The sequence below is a fragment of the Symphodus melops genome, assembly GCF_947650265.1.
Source record: "Symphodus melops genome assembly, chromosome: 16".
Classification (NCBI taxonomy): Eukaryota; Metazoa; Chordata; class Actinopteri; order Labriformes; family Labridae; genus Symphodus; species Symphodus melops.
Window position 1 is genome coordinate 22,758,085 of NC_136706.1, and position 18,065 is coordinate 22,776,149.

Sequence of the window (18,065 nt, forward strand, 5' to 3'; positions counted from 1 at the left end):
TGATCTTAGAGCTAAATGAATGTGAAGGGACATCTTTATCAAACAGAAGACAGCTGGAGTCCTAACAGTGGTGCAAGAGGCAACGCTGGAGCCATTAAATAAACAAAAAATATTGTTATTATTATCATTAGTATTATTCTGGATCTCTATGCATCATTGTGCAGCAACGTTGACGCCAGGAGGCGCGGTTGTTTTAAACTTCATCGTTATGGTTCGAGGATTATTTGTGATAAACACGTGGAAAAAGTCTGAATTTATGGGAATAATGTCCTCGCTGTAAGAGCATGTCGTCGTTCCCACCACCAAAGACAGAAAGGTAAACGTAGCAGATCTTCATGTCGGGGTTAAAGGAAGGTTATATAGGAGCACAATGATGAGTTTCATGTAAGAGCTGGCAGAACCTGCAGCTACAGTTCTACTATCAGAGAACACATCAACACATGTTGACGTTCTGAGTGGTGTGTGTGTGTGTGTGTGTGTGTGTGTGTGTGTGTGTGTGTGCGTGTGTGTAACCGAGCGGTTCAAACGTATTTTCTTTCATCAAACACACCGTAGGATCCATTCAGGCAGCAGGGTGGAGTCACAGATCAGATCAGCAGGTTATTAAAGAGGATGCATCTCTGACAGAAGAGACTGCAGAAGATCTCAGCATGGAGCAGGACGGAGGAGTCTTTACAGAGCAGGACGGAGGAGTCTTTACAGAGCAGGACGGAGGAGTCTTTACAGAGCAGGACGGAGGAGTCTTTACAGAGCAGGACGGAGGAGTCTTTACAGAGCAGGACGGAGGAGTCTTTACAGAGCAGGTGATGTGTGACCTCTTCCTTCTTTCACAGGTGCTCCACACTGCCCTTCAGCTTTCATCTTATTGGCTCCTGTGTTATTTTTGCTCCTGTGTTATTATTGATGAGTCCATCCAAAAGAAAAGGAGAAAAAATACATTCACAAACGAACCAAGGACTCAGACAATGTAGATGGATCAAATCAGGGACATGGAGTTTGTGTGAAAAGCTTTTTCTGTTTGTTATTTCTATCTTAAAAAAAAGTGACTCAGTAGAGCAGGAACTTCTAGTAGAGCGTCACTTTTTAGTCACTCAGCGTCTGTGCCCAGGGACACGCGCCTGTCTTCATGTGCCGCCTTCGGAGACAGTAACAGGATCGACTGAGCCCGCATCGGAGAAGAGCACTTTGGTGTGTGTGTGTGTGTGTGTGTGTGTGTGTGTGTGTGTGTGAAGCTCCCACTAAGTCATGCTCTTAAAAATGTACAAACTTGGACTCAAATATAACACCACATTAAATCAATATGAACGATGACAGCTGAGCTTTGTGTAACTGAATTTGTGTGTTTGTCTCAAGGCAGCACCTTGGGGTGGCCAATCATATTTCAGGGAGGGGGCACCATGACACCCCGTCCAGAGACGCCCCTGGTTAAAACAGTGGATTAGAGTTCAGTTTTAATGGATGCAAACATTTCAAGCGTTGCTCTTTCTGCAGGATGTGTTTCACGCTCTGAACACCCTCCCACGTGAGACCAGCCCTCTGGACCAGGGACTCCGGGACCTGCTGCTCCTGAAAATGGAGAAGTTCATGGAGAGGGTCGGCCTCTCGGTGAGTCAGCAGCTCACAACAGTGAATGTTGTTCTGTCCTTTTTATCTCATTTTGTGGTTTCGTGTTTGTCACAGGTGGAGGATTTAGACCGTCTCAACATCATCCATGTGACGGGAACGAAGGGGAAGGTGAGCTGATGAGACACAGAAACGGCTTCAATCATTTTTCATTTCATCTTAAAATGTATTTGGAACGATTGATCTTATTTACAGATAGCTAATAAAAATCATGTCAGGACATTTGGGAAAAATCATAATTATTTGAGATTCTTCATAATTTTTAAAGTGACACAGGATTTTTGAATATTAAGATATTTGGGTTGTTGGTTCTTTTTGAATACAAAGTCACTATTTTAAGAAGGACTTTATAATGTTATGTCCTTAAAAAAACTGAGGGCAGGTTTTTTGAACTTGTTCCAACATGAAACCAAAACGCAGCGACACACCTCAAACACCGAAGAAGATAAGAAAAACATCTCGCCTTATTTAACCACAGAGTGTAAGCGGTGGAAAAACTTGTTCGTCCTTATCTCGAGCTGTGATCACCTGTGTCCTGCATTGTTGTGTTAGCGTGCTACTGTTTGTGCTCTTTAGTTAGCTGCTAGCTTCATGTAAACTGACACAGAATAATCTAAAGATTCTTCATCCTAATAATCAGTGAGTATGTTCTTCTTCTTCTTGACTCAAGCAGCTTTTATACACAAGGGGGAGGAGCCATGTAAACACAGCTCTGACAACAACACAGCCAGCAGGACTCCAGCTTCTCCCTCACTGGAGACAGTCAGGACTCACATTTACACAGGACACACTGGAGTTATGAGATAATGATGTAAAACCTGTTGCACATTCTGGCTTTAATTACAAATCATTAATTTGTTTGTTGGGCTTTTTCTTTAAGGATAGAAACGCTGACGAGATCCAGGACATGTTAGGATTAGCACGAGAGACGGCTCTCCCTTTATGTCAACATTTTCCTTCTCCTCCGTTTCCTCCTTCCTCTCCTCCTCGCTGCTCTCCCCTTCTCGAAGCGGACCATTAACTACCCAGCCAAGTAAAGTTCGTATTGCATATGGGCCATTGTCTCAGCTGTTGATGACCTCCCATGGTTCCAATACCTTAGGGGTGTTCGTGCCAATCAACAGTTCAACATCAGCATCAATGCATGGGATCTGTACACCAGAGAGATATGGCCATTTCTGCAGTTCTCCCTGTGTGATAATGTTGCTGGTGGTCACAGGCATTTTATTTTGTGTGAGCACTTCTGGGAGACTGTAGAAGCGGTTACTGCCAAGACCAGCCACCTCCAACCCATTCAGGGTGCTTGCTGAAACGACCCTTTCCTGTCCCATAGTGCGCAGAAGGAAACTAGTTCTCCTACCAGTAATATTCAGCCTTTGCATAAGTTGCTCTGAGCAGAAAGTAGCTGTACTCCCAGGATCCAGGAATGCATACGTTTGTATTATCCGACTTCCCTTGATGGATTTAACTTGAACTGGCACAATAGACAAAATGCTATTCTCCTTTCCGGCCCCTGTGTGACCACAAGTTTCTGATGAAGGTTGTTTAACATGTGCTGGCTCTTATCTTTCCAGAGATATGAAGCACCGTAGGATGAATCTTTGCAAGTTACGCGCCTGTCGCAGTACTTGCTCCTGTGTCCACTACACAGGCAGCCAAAACACATCCCCCTTTTCCATCAAAAAATCAATTTTGTCCCGATGCTTCTTCTCCTTTAGTTTTGGACACTCCTCCAGTCTGTGCCACTGAGAGCAGCAAACACATGGTTCTTGAATGCTTCCCTTTAAATCCGGCTTTTGCGTGACTGAGCTTGAAGTTTCACATTCCTGAGCTGCATCACTTACAGTAACTGTGACGAAGCTGTTACCTCTGATGTTGCTGAATTTTGAGTGTAGTTTGAACTCGTCAACACCTTTTACTGCAGGTCCCCCACATACCATGTCTTGGATGTTCCCAAAAAGTGGATCAGAAATTATCTTGACCTGGCGTTCAATAAATGAGACCATATCTTTAAAGCAAGCTCTGAGATTAGACCTTTCTAGTATTTCATGTGCCCGTATCCTCCATTTTCCTCTGTACTTATATGGCAACTTTGTCATGATTGCTCTCATGTTTGTTGGCATGTCCAGCTCTTGCACATATTGAAGTTCCTCCATTACGTTGCAACAACTTCGCAGAAACAGTGAAAAGGCTTGAAGGGCTACCACATCCTCTGTCTTCACTGCAGGCCAAGCCAAAGCCTTTTCTATATAGGCTGCACCAATCCTATATTGGTTTCCAAAGTGTTCTTGGAGAAGCTCTTTAGCCTGTTGGTAACCTCTGTCAGGACTCATGTGCTGGCAACTCCTGACCAATTCTCTGGGCTGCCCTCTTGTAAATTGTTCTAAAAAATAAAGGCAGTCAGCTTTGCTTGCTTTTGATTCCACAGTATGTTCAAATGCTCTTATGAAGGTTTTATACTGAAGAGGATCACCATCGAATGCTGTAATGTCCCGAGAAGGCAAGGACATTAGGTTCTGTTGTTGAACTAGAGCCGCTGTGATTTCATTTTGTCGGTGCATTATGGTGCACAGGTCTCCTTGTACTGGTACAGAATATAGATGCTGTTGTTCCACTGATGCAGGCTGTATATTGTGGACTGGCAGAGAGGGGCTTTGTTGTGTGTTTCCATACTGCTTCATTCCAGATGTTTCCGGTTTCCATTTTGTTTCATATTTGGATCCAAGGGTTTGCTGTGGGTTTCCCTCTGCAGAGTGTGTGTTACGTCCACTTGAATCCTTTTGGGCTACTGTGAAGCGGTCCTTTGGCAGTGCACTCCATGTGTGTGGTTTAAATGAGTTTGCTGCAGGATTAAGTCCTTTTGAATTTGGGGTTTGTTCTTTATTCCTTTGCAAGTAAGAATTCATTCCATCAGAAGGTGCTTGTGATTTACTGGAACATTCTGTGGCAGCTTGAAAAACTGCTAACTTTGCAGTGGATGCAGCTATTTCAGCATCAATCTCGAGCTGCTCTCTTTGTCTTCTCAGTTGCTCTTCCTGGGCCTCTAAAGCATGCTTTCCTTTTAAAGCTGCAGCTCTAGCGAGAAGTGCAGCCCTTTCTGCTTCCACTTTAAGGCGGGATGAAGCTGTAGATTTGCCACTTTTATTACTGCTTTTACCACTTTTGTTACTTTCTTTACCACTACCTATGCTTTTCCAATGAGAATGTCTACTGGCAACATTTGATATGCTGTCATCAGGGTTAACATCATCATCTTCACCACCATGATCATGTACCAACCATTTTTCAACCTCAGAAATGAAACCACTTTCAACAATCATTTTTGCAGCAAACCAAGTGTCTTGTTTGTCCCTTTCTTCAATGGACATTAAAGGCAACAGAGCCACATGAGCATCTTTAGCTTCCCCACACAAAAGCCCAATGTGTGTTTTATCTATTTGTATTGCCACTCTGCATAAGCTCTTGAGTTACATTTCTCAGGTTTTTAATCTTACTTAATTTATCTTTTCTTACATTTTGTAACTTTTCCACCTTTGCAACAAGAGCTTTGTGTGTTAATGTAATAGACCTTTTACTTTTTACAGTTTCTATCTCATTAACATCTCTCTCTTCCACAGAGGCTGCATCAGCCACTGGCTGCGCAGCCGCCGCGTCTGTTTTACCGTCCATAATGTCTTTAATGTCTTTAATTCACACCGCAACGCACCTCAGAGATGAAAGCAACGAGTTACAGTTCAGTTTACCAGTGTTAGTTTAGCGACCAATGCATTGGATTTACACTCGCAACAGCGTCCAGCGTCGCGTCTTCCTCCATGAACGATAGCAAACTAATCGAACTAGCTGAAGCGCAGTTTTTGACTTGTGTTGTGACTTGATTTCACTGAAACTAACAAGAAAAGAAACCTAAGCCACAGTGAGGGGCTGCTACCGGGAAATTCGTAGTTGACACGTCGTCCTTCGGCTGCTTCACGTTTTACATCACACATCTGCGGATTTGTTCAAGATGTATTTATTTAACACCACCAATAAAGTCACTGTTTACACGCACTTTGATTACCAACGAAAGGAAACGAACAAAAGAAAAGGTTCAATTATTTGCCTCCAAACGGCGGTCAAAAACTGTGTGCTTCTCCCCGGTAAGCAGCACACCTGAGGAACAATTACCTCTTCTTCTATTTATCCCCTTTCCATGTTACTGCTGTCCAATACGCCACCTACTGTGGCAATCGGGAAATGACCAGAACACACTGTACAAAATGGCTCTAACAATTTTAATGCACAATGGCTTTCCACAGCAGCCTCTACCATCAGTGTGTGAATCAAAGTCTTTAAAGCTCGTTCAGCCTCAGTTGGAGGTGAATCAGAGACTCTGAGCTCCTCCTCCTCCTCCTCCTCCTCCTCCTCCTCTTCCTCCTCCTCCTCTTCCTCCTCCTCCTCCTCTTCCTCCTCCTCCTCCTCCTCCTCCTCCTCCTCCTCCTCCTCCTCCTGCACCGTGACGACTCCACGACAGACTGTGATTCTCTTTCAGGGCTCCACTTGTGCGTACACCGAGCAGATCCTGAGAAGTTCTGGTTTCCGCACAGGATTTTTCAGGTAAAGCTGCGGTCTTGTGATACACAGGCATGATGTCGCTTTTAGGGTTGGCAAACATTTTCATTTGATTTATTGCCTCATGCTTCCAATGCAACGAACAGAATAGATCCGAAGCTTCTGCCAAAGGTTGCAGTTTGCCAAAACCTCCAACAAAACAAACAACACAGCAGACTTACTGGTTTTCTTTTCCCACCTAAACCGCCTCAGGCACAAGTTCATATGTGTGCAGATGATGATCAGTGTCATGTGGATTGAGAGAGAGCCACGCTGTGATTGGGCTTCTTGTGCTCTGAGAGCAGCAGGTGCTCTAAAGCGTACCAGCCGAGGCCTCAGGAGACGGACCAAACTAGTGATAGCCATTAAGGCAGCGACACATTGGATAATATGTCAGGCCGAAGCTGCACATCAAGTCGGCCTCGTTACCATGTGATCTGCATGATAAGAAGAAGGCCACCATCTCACCTTTGTGCTACTCACTGTTCTTGACATGTGTGTGTGTGTTCCTATATTGAACAGTGAGGGTTGTCTGCGTGTTTTGGTTGCAGTTCTCCTCATTTGGTCGACATCAAGGAGAGGATTCGCATCAACGGGCAGCCGGCCAATAAGGAGCTCTTCTGTAAACACTGCTCGCACGTTTACCGCCGCCTCAATGACACCAAGGTATGAGACATCCAACTGTTAGTACTGAACCACGCAGCTCCCAGAATGACATGTTTGAACGTTAATGTTACATAAGCATGTGTCCGTCTCTCACAGGAGGCCTGTGATTGGACGATGCCGACGTACTTTGGTTTTTTCACCCTCGTGGCCTTTCGTGTGTTTCTCGAGGAAAACGTAAGCGTGAGCACAGATCGATGTTTCGACCTTCTAAATCCTCACCGCTGTGATTCTTCTCCAGGTGGATTTAGCGATCATTGAAGTTGGGATCGGGGGACAATATGACAGCACCAATGTTATACGGTGAGACACTGAACATGCATGTGGAGGGTTGTCATGTGGAGACTGTAAAGTGGGGTCACCGACTTTATCAGGATACGCTGACCAACCGATGTCCGTACGTCTCTGTGTCATCAGGAGGCCGTGGGTGTGTGGCGTCTCCTCTCTGGGCGTCGACCACGTTCAGACTCTCGGAGACACCGTGGAAAAGATCGCCTGGCACAAAGGAGGAATCTTTAAGGTGGGACACATCGATCGGTGGAATCACGGGCGGGTTTTTAATGAACGCTGAGAAACCTGATCATCCAAAGACTACGAGACTGTGTGTGTGTGTGTGTGTGTGTGTGTGTGTGTGTGTGTGTGTGTCTGTGTGTGTGTGTGTGTGTGTGTGTGTGTGTCTCCAGCCCGGGGTTCCTGCATTCACAGTCAAACAGCCCGGAGATGCGATGTCTGTACTCGAGGACCGGGCCAAAGAGAGACGAGTAAGACGCCAGTGTCAGCTGTGTTTGTTGAGATGTCCTCTCAGGCTGCACAGGTTGATGTTCTCCTGCCTGACCTGTCCTCGTAGTGTCCTCTGTGGGTGTGTCCAGACCTGGACGACTACCAGACTCATGGTGGACCTTTGCGTCCGAGCCTCTCAGGCCAGCACCAGCACCCCAACGCCTCCCTGGCTCTCCAGCTGAGTCACGCCTGGCTCCAGAGAAGACGTCCAGGTGGGTCTAAAACGTTAAGGTCAGAGGTCATCTGGACTCTGTGACTGGTAGACTGGACCCTGGACGTGCCTCTTGCATCTTTCTCCAGATCCCCTTCTCCCCTTTTATGCCAGGACGCTGCACGACTCTTTATGTCTCAGTTCACGGGAGATTTTGTTTGGGGAGTAAGGCGATGCAGATTTAGTTTTTTAACCCTTTCAGGAACACGAACCTTTGAGCAAAAATGTCTCATCTCAGGTGAAGAATCGATGATCTGTTTTGCTGTTGTACATTGTCGATAAGCCAGTTTGAAGTTGTTTGCAGGTTTCACTCTCTGGAAGGGAAACATGGTCAAAGAGATCCTGCAGGCACTGCGACTGTTAACATCTTATGTGATGATGACTCCTTTATGTCGTCTTTCAACAGAGAAAGGTTTTCCACCCACCGCTGTTGAGGACATGGGCGGACTCCAGGGGACTTTCTTGAAGCCCAGCCCCGTCATGGTGAAAGGTGAGGAGTAGGGACAGCTGGCGTTACAAAGGGGTCGAAGGTTTCTGCTAAATTCACAGAAACTTTCCACAGGAAGATAAACTTCCAAATCGAGAACTTTCCATGGAAATTACTGGAAATTGAGGGTAATTGAATCAAACTGTATCATATCCGTGCATAAACATAAAGGTTTTGTTTTGTCCTCAGTATCCACTTACAACTTACATCACTTTATTTGATGGAGTGCACAGTGCATGTAGGGGCGTGGCATGTAGGGGCGTGGTATGCAGGGGGCGTGGCATGCAGGGGGCGTGGCATGTAAGGGGCGTGGCATGTAGGGGCGTGGCCTCGATCGCCCTGCAGTAAACCGCATGCTATGTGCGTGTGATGGAGGACAGATATTCAAGTCTGCTCACATAAAATCTGTTTGTTTTAATCAAGATTAGGAATTCTCGGTTTATATTCCCGTTTATGGAAGTTTCCAACTTTTAAAATCCCCAGGATTTTTGAACCCTCGTGACAATTAAAGGATCGCAAACGTGATGTTCTGAATAAGCCGTGTCCTTGTACCTCATGACTGTGCGTGTCTGGTCTCAGCGCTGGCAGAAACCGTGTGGGCTGGAAGGACTCAGATACTGAAACATGGAGCGCTCACTTACTTCCTGGACGGCGCCCACACCAGGCGCAGCATACAGGCCTGTGCAGGCTGGTTCAGAGAGGCCTCAGCGAAGCAGGAAGTGAACGCAAGGTGAACACCTCCTCATGTCGTACTTGTCATGTTTATCTTCATAAATCTTGACTTGTGATCAGTGCTGATGTTAAACCTCGACAGCGGTCCTGTCACCAGAGTTTTGCTGTTCAACACATCGGGAGAGAGAGACTCAGACGCCATGCTGAGGCTGCTGCTGGTGAGGAAAGCTGTCCGTTGGGACTTTCTCAATTCAATTCAATCTGAAACCTTTATTTGTCCCCGTCTCCATGAGTCCTTGTTCATAGGCTCCCGTTTGTGCATGTTGCACGACTATCAGAGTGTAAAAACAGAAATGTAGTCAAACGTAGCTTTTAGCTGTTTTTTATACACGTGCCTCCTTTGAGTCCGTACTCGTATGTGTCCTATTGTCAAGTGAAATTTAGTTTTTTTAAAAGCTATAAGTTCTATTTTTTTTGTGTCTGCTCTTTTCAGCCTTGTCATTTTGACTTCGCCGTGTTCTGCACAAACATCCCTGATATCGACACGTTCTCTCCAACAGGTGAGATCTGTGAAAGTGAGGCTCTGAAATGTTGAATGGCCAAATCCATTTAAAAAAAAAAAGAAAAATTAAAAAAGAAAGAAAGAAAACAAACTATATATATTTAGCAATCCTAGCTTTCACTTTTTCCTGAAAATTCCGGGAGGAAAAAAAAAAGGCATATCAATAAAGACGCAGAAGAAGAGCGAAATCGTCTACGAGTAGCCAGAAAACTTCACCACAGGAAAGTCTGAAAAGATAAAAAGAAAGGACTGCCTTTATTCTGTGAGAAACAGAATAAAGGGAGAGAAATGATGGAAAACAAAACACCCAATAGGCTGTGCATGTTCTAAGACATTTCACATACATTTTATATGACAGATTCTATGAGACCTTCGTACAACGCATATATAGTACACATGGAGTAACATTTTCCATAACAGGACCATCAGAATTAAAATTCTTAGCAAAATCAAGAACTTCTCTCCACAGTTGCATCCTAAACTTTTCTGATTGCTAAAGTTTCAAAGATTGATTTCCTGTCTTTTAAGGCGCCGTCGTTCCTTTCAGGGAAAGTGAACATTTTAATTATTAATCAATGTGCACGCTTGTTATTTTCTAAGAAGATGGATGTTGATACCAATCTCAAGTCTGCACATAAAGTATAGATTTGTAAGCAGGACATGTTAGCATAGCCTAGCATAAAGTCTCTAATCAGACACGGGTATAAAAATGAAGGATTGTGTTTTACGTATGAATTGTGTCTGTCTCTCAGACTTGTGGTACGTGAAATGCACAGTGGAGGAGATGAAGACTCGCTGTTTGGAAATCGAAAGAACCTGGAGATGCATCAACCTGAAGGACAACACCGCGGTTTTCCCCTGCGCCCTCAGCGCCCTCCGCTGGATCAGCCAGGGCCGCGACTCGGTCCTAACGGATCGAGCGAACGCCGCTCTGCAAGATCAACCCAACGTCAAGGCCGCAGCTCGTCTTCTCCATGACGCGGCGGAGATCCACGTCCTCGTCACGGGAAGCCTCCGTCTGGTCGGGGCAGCTCTTCAAAACCTGGAGCCAGAAGAATCCTCCGAGCAGACAGCGAGTGAGCAGAGAGGGATTCACTGAGCGTGACGGCTGGCTGCTCGGCGTGCTTCTTGACATGTTCAGACTTTATTCTTTGTTTGTCACCTGCAATCTAACAGAGACCGGGAAACATTCACCACACAGGCTCATGAGTTTAAAGAATCTTCTGTTTGTAATTCTCATCCGTCTAAAATATTAAACTGTCTTTTAAAAACTGTTTTGTCTGTTTTTATTTATGATGTATTTTATTTATGATGTTTTTATTTATGACTTGAATTTCCCTCGGGATCAATAAAGTATCTATCTATCTATGTGTTGCTGAAATGAAAAACAGCCGACTGAAGGCGATATGATTGTGTAGTATTTGAACTTTGCGGGTTGGACCTCTATTCTTTTATTCAAGTTTAGTGACTTAACTTATAAGAAAGATATTACATTTTGGCTTCATAAAATAATATATTATAGTTTGAGTGCTTCACGATGACAAATAAAGTCCTCGAAGCAGACCCGTCTCCTTCCCCTCTCTCTCGCTCTCTCCCTGATTTTTGAATCTATCCACTGTCCTGCCTCTACCCTAAGCCAAGAAATACCTTTAAAAAAAATAAAGAAAAACATCAGTGTGCATGATAAATCTTTTTTTTACTATAATGTCTATAAATCTAAAACAAGCTTCATTAAATTTATCAAGTTTAAATGATTAATTTATTTAATTACTCTGAAAAACAGAAAGGTTGAGTGATTCTTAACAGAAGAGGATCAGAGCGACACACGAGAAAGAAATGACGAGAGTAGGACGATTTTTTTATTTTCCACAATGCATTCAAGAAAACTGACTGAATGTAGAGAAAAAAGTTGCAGTAATGTTGAGATACAATTTCCAGAATAAAAGCAACATTTCAGATTTTTTTCTCAAAGCACATGAAGGCAAAACTCTTACTCTATTTATTTTCTTATTTCTGGCCCTACTTCCTTAACATGACTGTTTCCTTTCCAACACATTTTCCTTTTTTTGTGGAACAGTCTAGAAATGATCCGAGCATTGACAACTTTACATCTCTGCTTTAAACTAAAATTAATACAAGTAGAACTTTTGTTCATACTCATATTTATTTTATTTTCATTGTTTTTCACTCTGTTATTTTATTTGTTGTCTGTGGTCGTGGGTTTTCAGTGTGTTTGTACAGCACTTCACTCAACTAAGGTTGTGCTACAGAAAAAAGATTGATTAATGTTTAAGCACGTGACATTTGAGATTTAAAATATTGTATTTCTTTGAACAGAAACATTTTAAAAGTTATCCGTTTCTGTAAATAAAGGGGGCGAAAGTTTTGCGTTTCATGTCCGGAACAGGAGGTGGAGAAGCTCGCTTTTAACATTGGTTTGAAGCCCGCCAGAAGAAAAAACCACAGAAGAAGAAGACGACGAGCTGCGTGTGTGTACGCACGGCGGAAGTGACGTAGGAACACGGGGCGCTCTGCTGCTGGCGCTGAGTTTAAAGAGTCCCTGTTGGAGGTCTGCAGCTTTTTTTTATGTGCAATTCTTTGTAAAAAAATCACTTTTTAATCTGAGCCGAAGATGTCAGGAGACAGGTGAGTGTGTTTACATTTTAATAATTTGTTATTTTAAAGAAGTTTTAAGACCGATTCTGTGAACGTTAAAAAAAAGGAGCCAAAACTAACTTCAGAATAAAGCATGTCGAATTATAATTTAATTATTTAACAGCTGCAGCTTCATCTACTATTCAAATATATCGATGTGATAAAAAAGACATTTTAAGTGGATTTTGAAAAAAAAGATTAAGATCGATACCGCGCTTTCGTCTTAACGAGGCCGTCTAACTTTGCATGCTTCCTTCCTGCTTATAACCCATTTACAGTTTAGTATTAAAAGGCAGACTTAGATTACACTCATATTGCTTTAAAATGCCGTATTCTGTTTTATTTTACTGCTTTTAAATAAAGTTTGCGCGGTTTCAACGCTGCAGGCTGAATGAAAATGGCGGACAGAGGGGGATTCTTGTCTCTGCATGAGGCTCTCTCTATACATTTTATTTTATCTTATCTCTATATTTTTATCTGACATGTCGTTGTGAAAACGTGCTTTAGGACAATATATTTTATTGTGAAATTGTCTGATAAGTTCGTCCCTCCACGCAGCATGCCTCTGCAGGACCTGCAGATCTCCACCTTGTCTCAGTCCAGGAGGATCAACAAGCGCAAGTCCAGAAGCAGCCTCACGGAGGGCCTGGATACTGAATGCACCCCCTCGGACCTCATCCAGCAGTGGTCCCCGAGCCACAAGCACCAGCGGCTCATCAGCATGGGGAAAGAGAACGAGCAGAACCAGTTTGTGCTCGCCAGGAGGTCGAGGAGGAAGAAAGGTCCCACGTCGGGTAGGGAAACGCCTCCTCGCCTCCTTCGATAAGCGTGCCGCAGCCCGGCGTTCATACTTATGATGAAGTGTTTGCTCTTGCATCATGGACAGGTATTTCATGGGACCACCTGCCTGAGGAGCTTCTTCTCAGGATCCTCTTCTACCTCCCTCTGCAGGACCTCCTCAGGATGTCCAGAGTCTGCAAACGCTGGAATCGCTTAGCGTAAGTTTCAACTAACCAAGTTATCATCAGAGGGCTCGTGTCTTTGAGTTTCACCCTGCTTGAAACGCAGAGAGAGAGAGAGAGAGAGAGCATGGTCTAAACTGCACGTTAGCCTTCATGCTTGTGTTTTTCTAAATGTTCAGTCTGTGTTATCGTCTGCAGACGCCGCATGCATGTTGTGATTGTCTCTGTCTGTCTGGTCCAGGTTTGACGAGTCTCTGTGGCACAGTGTGGACCTGGACGGTCTGACTCACATGGGTCCAGCTCTGCAGCAGGTGCTGAACGTGGGAGTGTGCAGACTGCGCTGCCCTCGCTCCTTCGTGGAGGAGACGGACTTCACAGGCAGCGGGTAAGACTGGCCCATCAGTCTGTGACCGATCTGCTTTCCTTCAAAATAAAACTCAACTTTATAAAAATAAAGCGATTTACACACAAAGTGCTGAACAGTGCAGATAAAAAACATAAAATACAACATGGAGTGGAGCGATGGATTTTGTTTGCTTGATGGGTTTTTGAACATTCAAAGCAAATGAATATAAGACAGTTTTGAAAACATCAAAGAGGGATGGTTGCAGGTAGAGACGTATAACACGCGTGTGAGTGTAATTAAATGCATGCATTGTATAAACGGGACTTGATAGTTTGTGTGTTTTCCGTCTTTCAGCCCTCTGCAGATCGTTGAGTTGGATCTGTCCAGCTCCGTCATCCCCACCTCTGCTCTGGAGAGCATCATCTGTCGCTGCACACAGCTGGAGTGTCTGAGCCTGGAGGGTCTGCAGCTGTCCGACGCCATCATCAGGTAGCAGCTCGTCTCTGATCACACCACCTGGACCCACGTGTGTGTGTGTGTGTGTGTTTCTAATCTCCCGTCTCTCCCGTCAGCTCTCTGTCCGAGAACACGAACCTGCAGCAGCTGAACCTGAGCGGCTGCTCCGGCTTCTCCGCTCCTCCTCTGGCCGACATGTTGAAATCCTGCAGCAGGTGAGAAATGACTTCGTCCTTTTATTTTCACCTTCTTCTCACCATCTCTCGTCGCTCCCTCACACTCTTATTTTTCTCCGTGCAGAATCAAGCAGCTGAACATCTCGTGGTGCGACTTCAGCAGCGACCACGTGAAGAGCGTGGTGGAGAATCTGAGCTCTGCTGCCACTCAGCTCAACATCAGCGGCTACAGAGAGAGCCTGAGCCTGGACGGTGAGTGAGCCAGACACTAACCCTTTAGATCCCACTCTGATTTTTAAACAATCACTGAAACGTTCACTCCGAGGAACAACTGATGCTTCTGTCTCAGAAACAGAAAGGACAAGTCGTTTTCATCATAAAGAGAACTCAAATCCACATCTCATTCTAAACTAAAGATTTGTGTTTTGAACTGAAGCTGTGAAAAAAAAATTGAGCATGATCTGTAAAATATTCCTCGTATGAAAAACGACTGAATCCACTCAGGGATGATCAAACAAGTTGTGGGATTTGATTTCTTTAGTCTGTGAATCCTTCGACCTGAGATGACGGTTCTCCGTGTGTGTGTGTGTTTACAGACGTGACGGTGCTGGTAACAAGATGCCCCCAAATCCAGACCCTGGATTTAAGGTGAGACCCTGGATTTAAGGAGGGGGGGTACAGGGAAAGCTGCTCTTCAGACTTCAGTAGTCAAAGTTAAAATCCAACATGGCCGCCACATGCTGTAACGTTTGTGTTTATCAGCAGCGTGGTCTTTGTCTGTGATCAAGTCGAGACGCATGACCCACCTGTGGACACGAGCGGTCACAGTGTGTCGTTATCGGCTGGGATTATTTTATTAAAAACAAACACTCCTGGAGGCGTCCATGTTGCTCCTCTAACGTGCAGCTAGAAGTCCGTTAACTCGGATGTGACGTCATTCCCATCTCCAAGGTCACACCGTTACCCGTGCTGCAGCAAATATGTAGATTTAAGATACTTCAGCGTTAACTCGACTTCAAATTATTATTTTTCCCAATATGTCATTTGTTTTGTGATGAATGTGCTGCCCCCTGGTGGTGTTCACGAGTAATTCACCCTGCTTGCTTTGGTCACAGCGACAGCACGCTGCTGATGGCCGACAGCTTCCACGTCCTCAAACAGCTGAAGAGTCTGATCCACCTGTCTCTGAGCCGCTGCTACCACATCCACCTGGCTGCTCTCACGTAAGTTTACCGCCCATAAAATATCCACTTCACGTGTCAAACTGGGATCAATACTGAAGAAAAATAAAGAGAGGCGAGAACACAGGAAGAAGTTTAACTTAGACTGCAGTACCCGTTTTAAACACTGGGTGTCAGAGTTACATACTGCTCCTTTAATGTAGAGAGACGTATTCAAAGGTTGCGTTAAGCTAGTTAGCTCGTTAAGCTAGTTAGCTCGTTAAGCTAGTTAGCTCGTCCCGGCCGGTGTTGAACTATTGTCATATGAAGAAGTTATTTTGTGTTTTTGCAGCGACCTCGGTCAGATGTTCCCCTCGCTCTGCCACCTGGAGGTTTTCGGCCTCGTACACGACTCCCAGCTCTCCTCCCTGAAGAAGGAGCTGCCTCGCATCAGCATCAACACCCGCCTGTTCTCCAGCATCGCCAGGCCCACGCCGGCCTGCAGACCCCCGGGCCCCGCCGGCGACCGCGCCATGTGGAACAGAACGTGTCGTCTGAGGGTCAAGCTGTGAAGCACGGCGCCGCGTTTCACTGTTTGTTGCTGCTACGGACGTGTCTTTTAATGTTGGCGGGCATCAAGGTTACTCAAGGTCAAGTCCTGCCTGCTTTTAGGGAAATGTTGAATTTAGGAAACGTCTGATTTTGGATGTTGAATCCAGTTTTTCTTGAATGTGTTATGAATTTTGAGAGATGTTTTTTGACTCTGTTTGCGGTTCTAATAATGTGTTAATTTAAATATTTTCTGACGGAAACAAGGTTTTTAAAAGGATGGGCTGAATGTTGTCGTCCGTCAGCTGATCTCTGTGACATTTTAAAAGATACTCGTGTTCTCAGCTGTAATAATGAGAAAAGAGTCGCTCTGAATCAGTGAGAAGGTTTTAATGTAAAACAAAAGAAGCAGTGGGACCAGCTGTGAATGATCCTTTTAAACCACTTTGTTACATTAAACACACGCTACGTTTCCCCGGAGCGGGTTGTCATTCATGTACCTGAGACTCTAATGATGACTTTGTGTCGTGTTCCTGAATTTATGTGCTGTACGCTTGGTGCTCTCATCCGTTTCATTCCAAATGTCGCTCAGTGTTTTGACCTGTGAATTGTTAATTTTTCAGTAAATTACAGATAAAAAAAGTTTTTGTCTGCGCTCGTTTTTCATCTCCTGCATTCAAAGTTAGTTATGTTGTTGTTTTAAAGGTCTCCTCTCTTCAGGTGAAATCAGTGTCCTCGCTCCTCTTCATGTGTGTGAAGTGTGTTGTAAATCCACTCTGATCCTGTATTTGATCATGTCTATAAACCCCTCTATTTCAGCCCTGCTCAGAACAGGCTGTTTCTGTGTCTGTAGCTTTAAATATGTAAATGAGCGGTGTCTGGCCACGCCCCCTCTCTGGAAGGGCTCGGGTGTACTCGCTGCTTTCTGGCTCCATGTCCTATTGTTTACGGTGAGAAGGCAGACTCAGGGCAGAACAAACACCTAGCTGTGGGAGTGTCACATATTTCTTCTGAATCTCTGATTCAAACCAACGATTGCTGCTGTTTCTTTCCCTAAGATGGTGACCTTCCATCGTCCCTACTCTAATTGGCTCTTACACACGAACTGAAGACGCACATTTTTCAAAATAAAACACTGAATATAACTCAAATTTCATATGCCTTGTTTAAAACTTAGCGGAATTCACCTTTTTCTCAAAAATTATACAGTAAAATCTGCTGAAAATCACAAATGTAATAGTCAGGGCTCTTGGGCACCAGGGTCCACTGAAAGATCTTTGTCAACTCTCTCAGATTTTTCAAAATGAAATACTGAATATAACTCAAATTTCTTATCTCTCAATGAAAAATTGGCAGAATTCCCCTTTAATTTTCTCCAAAACTATACAGTAAACTCTGCTGAGAATAGTCAGGGCCCAAGGTACAAGAATCCATCAAAAGATCTTTGTCACTGTTCACAGATTTTGCATTAAAACAATTCAATATGACCAGAATATCAAAGCTCTCATTGAAATTTGAGCTGAATTAAACTTCAAATACCTCAACAACCTATGAAGCGCTATGATAATTGTCGTGAATGACAATGAACAGTGAATTGTTCATTTTATTGGTATTTCATATTGAATAAACGTTTTCCTGCTTTTTGGGCACTCCAAGCACCCGTACCATAAAACCCTGAATAGACCATAGTAGACGTGCATCGTATTTCGATCGGGCGGCTGCCTTGACAGGGCTCACCTGACCGCAGTAGCGAACTGCGGCGTTATCTTCAGCGTATGAAAGGGTTTATTTGTGTAGCTCACAAAAACTATATTGTGTTTAATATTTAACTTAAAGTTATTTTAAAGAGGACGCCTCGAAGTAAAAGTGTCTCAACGTGGGAGCTGACCAAAACAATCTGTTAGAGACCATTTTAACAGGTCTGACAAAGGAGAGTCGGTGTAATATATCAGAAATACCATTTATTTGGAATTCTTGTTTTGCATTAGGCTTTTATTTTGAAGGTTTGTACTGCCTTAAGCTCAGAGTACATTGCTTGCTGTGTGCTTTTATTTTGAAATAAAGTAAGGCCCTTCTGCTAGATGAAAGGAAAGTACAGAAACAGGAAGTGTCCTTCTATTACATCACTGAGACTACAGGGAGCCTGAAGGGACAAAATAAATACAGTACTCTTCCA

The 18,065-nt window shown here is 44.1% G+C and overlaps 2 protein-coding genes across 2 annotated transcripts; both read left to right on the plus strand.

Annotated features, from left to right (window-relative positions):
* The first annotated feature begins 622 nt into the window (after positions 1–622).
* On the plus strand, positions 623–10,857 carry LOC306837073 (folylpolyglutamate synthase, mitochondrial-like). The gene is made up of 15 exons (XM_079364553.1): positions 623–803; positions 1,492–1,605; positions 1,681–1,734; positions 6,152–6,216; positions 6,762–6,876; positions 6,973–7,050; positions 7,115–7,176; positions 7,291–7,393; positions 7,557–7,634; positions 7,721–7,865; positions 8,271–8,354; positions 8,931–9,081; positions 9,166–9,241; positions 9,517–9,583; positions 10,338–10,857. Exons 1-15 carry the CDS (start codon positions 651–653, stop codon positions 10,682–10,684), a joined length of 1,692 nt encoding a protein of 563 aa, XP_079220679.1. The 5' UTR covers positions 623–650; the 3' UTR covers positions 10,685–10,857.
* A 1,160-nt stretch (positions 10,858–12,017) lies between these two features.
* On the plus strand, positions 12,018–16,575 carry skp2 (S-phase kinase-associated protein 2, E3 ubiquitin protein ligase). Its single transcript, XM_079365012.1, has 10 exons — positions 12,018–12,231; positions 12,799–13,034; positions 13,127–13,238; positions 13,444–13,587; positions 13,903–14,037; positions 14,121–14,219; positions 14,305–14,432; positions 14,777–14,828; positions 15,296–15,403; positions 15,693–16,575. The coding sequence occupies exons 1-10, from the start codon at positions 12,218–12,220 to the stop codon at positions 15,910–15,912; spliced, it is 1,248 nt and encodes a 415-aa protein (XP_079221138.1). The 5' UTR covers positions 12,018–12,217; the 3' UTR covers positions 15,913–16,575.
* Positions 16,576–18,065: the final 1,490 nt, after the last annotated feature.

What these genes read in the sequence shown, in the direction of transcription:
- skp2 (XM_079365012.1), top strand. An exon ending in ACGGACTTCACAGGCAGCGG is followed by an intron (nt 13,588 to 13,902) that starts GTAAGACTGGCC and finishes TCCGTCTTTCAG; the next exon opens with CCCTCTGCAGATCGTTGAGT. An exon ending in CTGTCCGACGCCATCATCAG is followed by an intron (nt 14,038 to 14,120) that starts GTAGCAGCTCGT and finishes CTCTCCCGTCAG; the next exon opens with CTCTCTGTCCGAGAACACGA.
- LOC306837073 (XM_079364553.1), top strand. Translation starts at nt 651, where the DNA reads ATGGAGCAGGACGGAGGAGTCTTTACAGAGCAGGACGGAGGAGTCTTT. An exon ending in GACAGCACCAATGTTATACG is followed by an intron (nt 7,177 to 7,290) that starts GTGAGACACTGA and finishes CTGTGTCATCAG; the next exon opens with GAGGCCGTGGGTGTGTGGCG. An exon ending in ACCGGGCCAAAGAGAGACGA is followed by an intron (nt 7,635 to 7,720) that starts GTAAGACGCCAG and finishes CTGTCCTCGTAG; the next exon opens with TGTCCTCTGTGGGTGTGTCC.